The sequence below is a fragment of the Triturus cristatus genome, chromosome 4_1 (genome assembly GCF_964204655.1).
Source record: "Triturus cristatus chromosome 4_1, aTriCri1.1, whole genome shotgun sequence".
Lineage (NCBI taxonomy): Eukaryota > Metazoa > Chordata > Amphibia > Caudata > Salamandridae > Triturus > Triturus cristatus.
The window spans coordinates 916,870,913-916,876,944 of NC_140585.1; the positions used below are offsets into that span (position 1 = coordinate 916,870,913).

General features: G+C 45.4%; 1 protein-coding gene across 3 annotated transcripts in view; it reads right to left on the minus strand.

The window, feature by feature from the left end:
• Nucleotides 1-3,772, minus strand: part of CCDC136 (coiled-coil domain containing 136) — a 247,716-nt gene extending 243,944 nt beyond the window's left edge. For 2 of the 3 annotated variants that reach the window (XM_085653713.1, XM_085653714.1), the window contains exon 1: nucleotides 3,469-3,644. In XM_085653713.1, coding sequence (XP_085509839.1) covers nucleotides 3,469-3,499 — 31 coding nt within the window. In that variant the 5' untranslated portion in view covers nucleotides 3,500-3,644. Of the gene's footprint in view, nucleotides 1-3,468 lie in introns of all 3 variants that reach the window. The other variant, XM_085653715.1, reaches the window with a different exon arrangement.
• Nucleotides 3,773-6,032: the final 2,260 nt, after the last annotated feature.

Sequence of the window (6,032 nt, forward strand, 5' to 3'; positions counted from 1 at the left end):
TATAATGACAGGGAACTCTGAGGTGATTTGCAATATCCCTAAAATTTACAGTAGGGGTTCCTTTATTCCCTATTAATAAATGGCCACATCATCACCTTTCCCAAAAATCACTTACATCCCTGGTGCTTTGCTCTTTCATATGAAAGGGATGGGATATTTGCAAACATGAAGGCTAGAACTAGAATATGTAATACTAAAGTAAACACACAAAAAGAAGTAAGATATTTGTTGCAAAAAGATATTAGATTCAGTAAATACGAGTCAGATTTTAAAAATAACACGGCACTGTACAGAAACATGCAGAGAGATTCTTTCTTTCATATAGTAATCTAATGCGTGCAAAACATAAATAGGTTACCATCAATATCTGTTTTCTACTTATCACTGTTCATATGGAAAAATGGATGCAGATTTAATTATGCTTGGTGAATTGCCTTTACCCTTGACAGCTGTCTCTGGCAGCAGGCATTATGGCATCAGAACTCAACTATAATAAGTATTACAGTAGAGTGGCTTTGTCCTTTCTTTGTTATAGATGACTATAGACAACATAAGTCACCTGGAAATTGGAGACCAGCTTTTATACATGGATTACAGGCACCCATATATTATCTACAGATAAATGATAATTATGTTACTGTTACTTAACACGAAAGAGGTGACTTCATGGAGGGAGACATTTTAGGATCAGGCAGTGAATTACAGTCGCAGGGCCCATTTTATCTTCGCTATAATCACTGTTAGGAGCTGAGATTGTGTTACACTGCAGGACAAAAAACCCTATATTCCGGATTGGATGTTTAAGGACTACGAGCACAGTATACGAAATCAACTTTCTCTGAGATTTTTCATTACCTAGGCTGTACATAAATTGTATCTAAGAATGGAAGTCTGAATAGAAAGAGCCCCAGGAAGTTAGCCCTCATTTTCAACAATAATCCCAAATTCCTGCCAATTGCAATCTTTTCTTTGAGTATGAGATAGAGTCAGCTTTTGCTTTTGACTTTATTCAGTTCCTGAATATAAGAGAAATGCACACACTATAAGATGTCAGATTTGCTGGTTTGTCACAGTATTTACACAAATAACAATTTAAATACTACTATTTTATTGTATTTCTTTTATAGTGCTAGTTATCTGGATGCAGGATGTCAGAGTGCTTTACATCACACGTACACATTATACACACACAATAAATCATGCAAGTGTGTAAATCAATGTACTGGATTACATAAAACGGTGAGGGTTACAAGGTGTAGCAGTCGCATATCCTTCATAGCTCACTGTGCTTTATTAGAAGAATTACAATTTATGAGCTGCAAGTAACAAAACTATCTCGGGTATAAAAGCAGTAACCCACTTACTTGGCTACATTAATTAAAATCTGTCATCTGCATATTACATGATGTGCTTTACAGGAGACATATTAACCCTCTATGCTAATTTGATTCAAAATTGCGACTAGATAAAACAGAGATCTCTCCAGCAAATGTGTTAACTCCAGGAGTTACCAGTCTATTATTATTATTCCATTAGATTTCCTGGGGACAGAAAGATCTCTACAGCAGGTGCCTTAATCCCATGAAATATTTTAGAACGCAGACTTTGCTAGCAATTGAGCAGAATAGATTTAATGGTACCAATTTCTTCGTGGAAGAGTTTTTAACAAATAAATGGATAAGTTGAGATCCCAATTTTCGTCAGGGTTGCATTACTTTTTTGGCACAACCCCAATGTAAAATCAGATTTGTTAAATCTTTTAATGCACTCAAATGTACTCATGAGAGACCTGCTAAACATATTTGTGAAGTTTTAAGATCCGATGTCACTCCTTGTGATGTCACTTTCTGTGAGGTCATGGGTTGTGATGTCACTTCCTGCGATGTCACATCCTGGGAAGATACCTGCGATGTCACGCTCCATGGTGTCATTTGCACACTGCCTAACTTGGTTAGTCTCCCGCTTCTTTTTCTAGGACTTGTGCCTGACCATGAGGTTGGATGTATGTTAAGTGTATATGTCATGTCTCTGCTCTACTGCTCTCCCGCTCTCCCCATTTACGATCTGAATTAATTTGAGGCGAGTATGAACGTTTTTTTTCCATTTAAAAAGCATGGGTGTTTGTCGCAGTGTGCTTGCTGCCTGCAGCCCGGCTAGTAAATAATTATGCTTTTTACCTGAAAGGCCCTCTGTGGATCACGAAGCTGCTACTGCAGCAGAGCGCCACCTTGTGGGGCAGTGCTGCTGATACCGCCTGGTCCGTGCAAAGGGGGCGGCAGTAAATTAATTTAGTAGAATGCAGATCTTTCTACCGTGTGTGGGAGGTGATGGCGGAGGGGGCTTGATGGCTAATTTTAAGGAGTTCTATTTTCTATTTCTTGACCTTGTGTGTATTCTGTAAAGAGCGCAGAAATGAAAGGAATGGAATAAAATAGAGGTCGGAGGGTCACGTGGTACCAGCTATGGAGAGGTCAGGGGCTTATGATAATATGGCTGCAGGTGCAGGGCCAAGGTAGGAGTCTCGTAGCAGACGGAAGGACCCGAATAGGGCGACTGGAAGAAAAAAGTGAAGGAGAAGGGGGTCGGGAGAAATATTAAAAAACACAAATGAAAGCGAGAAGGGGACGAGGAACTGAAAGATAGAGATGGTAGAGGGATGCTGAGAAGGAAAGAGCGAAAGTCTGCAAGAGTTCTAGGGGTCGGTAGAGTGCCGCAAATGGTAGAATGGAAGGCGAAACAAGGGCGAGGAAAGCCAGGGAAAGGGCGAAGAGGTAAGTATTTACATATATATAACGCTTACTAAGTAGCGAAGAGTGAGAGAGAATGAAAGAGAAGAGAAACATAGAAGAATGTAGAGTTAGAGTTGAGGAGAAAACATCAATAGCAGGTGAGCTGGAGGGAGAGAATAAACGAGAAAGGAGAGATAAACTACCTAACAAATCGGTGGGAAAGAGCGGGAGACAGCGAACTTGCGAGAGATAAGAGAGATGGGAGAGAAGAAAGAGAGAATGAAGAAGAAAAGCGAGAAGGAGTGTGACATAAGAAAGGAGCTAAAGATGAAGGAGAACGGAAACGAAAGAGAGGGACGGGGCAGAAAGACAGAAAGGTAAAGAGGGAGACAGAACGGAGATATGGGGAGTGAGACCGGGCACGTGAGGGGGGCAGAGAAAGACCAACGGAGATGAATTAAAAAAGAGACGAGAGGGAGTGAAACCGATAAAGGAAAGAGAATGAAAAAGATATGATCGAGCAACAGCAAAATTTGCCTAATAGGTTTTGCTGCATTTGTACTGCTTTCAAAATATGAGTACATGTGAATACATGTGTAGATTAAGACATACTGTTGGGGGGAGGGTAGGGGGGGGCGAGAAGATGTTAATTGTAGGGAGATTGGAGTTGAGGAGGAAGCAAAGGAAGGGACAGTGGGGTGGGGGGGGGGGAGACACAGACGGCTGCAGCATTACTGACCTGCCATGTCCTGCGCCGTGTTTCCCTCCATGGTCACTGTGGCAGGATGGCCGCCATTGAGAGCGGGCGCAGGTGGGAGGGGGTCCAGGGTGAAGGGAAGACAGGAGAGGTAATCACTGGCGCCCGCTGCCAGAGCCCGCCGCTCCCCCTCCCAGCTCCCTCGCAGACGCAGCCAGTGATGCTGCCAGGGAGGGGGCGGAGGGGGCTCAGCTGGGACAATGCGGGAGAGGAGTCTGAGGAGCGCACAGGACCGGGGTACGCGGGGGGAGGCTGGACGCACACCCAGAAGGTGGCGAGGTGAGCGCCTACAGGTGCTCTTGACGTTTGTCCAGACGGTGTAACGTCGACATTTATCAACACACGGACAGACGCAGTGACGTATGCAAACACGTTTATTTTGAATACATAAGCATACACGTGTAGACGCATTCATGTATACTCGCGCACACCTATCAACATATGTACAGATATGCACAGAATCACACGCACATACATTAGATACGTGTGTGTATAAATGCATATATCTATATAAAATCTTATAATAAGACATAGACCATATACTCGCAGGCACATATATACTGATACGTACACCTGTATACAAATCAGGATACTCCCGCCTGGTAAATCCCCAGACCATCCCCAGACACAATGTTTGTCGCTCACTTATGACAAGAATCTGCAGACAATATTCCAGGCCCAGGGCAAAATGCGACCCAGACACACACAAGGAGAGGCGCAAGGGCAGAAGCCTTACAAGCTACACATTAGACACAGTCCTTAGTCCTCGATATCAGGGTGGATCCGGATACCGTCTCCGTCAAGGTTAGGCCACACTCGCCTCTCAATGTACAGCGCCAATCCAAGCTCCCCGCTCTCCACAACTAGCAACCACGCTCGCCCTACGCTGACCACCAGAGCAGCCAGGACTGACTCAAAACCCCAGTGTTAGAGGGTCCTGGTGACCACCAAGAAGAAGTAAGAGTGGCTAGTCCTTCCAAGAGATCTTAGAGGGCCGTAGGGGGGAAGCCTTACTGGTGGCATCTATGTACTGCGTCCCCAAATGAAGACTCACCTGTCATTTTCTTTATTTAATTTTTTTAATGCAGATTTATATAGCGCCAACTCGACCTGAAGGTATTGGAGCGCTTTACATGAGCACCAGTTAGGTTACACAAGGACACATCCATTTTTTGGTAGGCACAGGGAGATTTGCCCAGAATCACAGGATGTGGAGTTGACCCCAACCTTGGTTTCCCAGCTCTAAAGTGGGCAGTCTAGCCGTGAGACCACATCCTCTCCCCCTCTCTATCCTCTCCATCATACCCATGGGCTCTCGGAGTGCCAGGCTGAGATGGGCCGAGAGGTTACCACTATGCAGGAGAAAGACCCAGGCACCCCTGTGCTGCTATGGTCAAGAAGGACATTGTGTCTGCAGTAAAGCTCATATGAAAGGCCTTGGCTTCTGGGGGGGCCCATGGATTGTTGGGCCTCACTTGGAGCTGCGGGGGCTCAGAGGGGAAGGCTCTGTGCTCTGGAATGAACTCTGAAGTCATGTGACTAGTAACCTCATGGAATTATTCCAGAATAGGGCCGCATCATATCATCCTGGAGTAAGGAGGTCTGCTGACCTCACTATAATGTTCAAGAAAGGAGGGATTTCAGATGTTGGACAGATGTTGGACTCAAACCCCCATTGCGCTGTAAAGCCTGCCTTTCCCAGGCACTGTCTGTTCCTGCGACAGTCATCCCTGGGTAACGGTACTGGAGGGTCACCATTGCTGCACATGAAACAGGGCTTATGCAACTGGGGCTGGAGCACTAAATGTGGGGGCGGGGTGTTTTTTTTTTTTTACACAAAGCGTAAGAAAGCCTGCTTTGGGTATCTGGCCCAGAAGTGTTGGATCTGTGGAGTGGGCAGAGCAGACAGCCGGCTTCACAGAGCTGGAGGTATCATTGGTTTTGCAGCTGCAGAATTATGGGTGTTTTATTCTTCTTCTTTGCTTGCAGTAGATGTCCAGGGCATTATTGTTGTGTCAGTATTGCTTTGGGCCTTGGAGCAATAGCCCAAGGAGGGGAAAATGAAGCAGAGGTTACGCCCTGATTTGGGCATTTGAGAAATTGGACAGGATGATGGTGTGAGATTGGAGCCCATGTTGTTAACTAAGGGCAGAGAAGACATCTTGCTTCTCAAGGCAGTAGTTATCATTAGCGAAGTAGTTGCTATAGCACTGGTGCCCAGAGGCCCAGAGGTAGTGGTGGCTCCCCCGTAATGAGTGAGGAGCGTCACCCCTCTCTCAAAGCCAGCAGCTGAAAAATATAATGATAATAAAACAATTTTATTATCATTTTATTTTTTAAGTGACTGTCTGAGCCTGTCTGAGCCTGTGAGCCATGCATGTGTAGAGAGGGGCCGGGCCGGGAGGAGGAGGGGTGGGCACTCTAAGTGCGCATGTTGGTTTTGCTGGCCATCTCAGGACAGCCGAACCAACATGTGTACTTAGGTTTCTCCAGCCCAGCTGTGTTCCAGAGCAGGGTGGAGGGAAAGAACAGACTCCCTGTGCCTG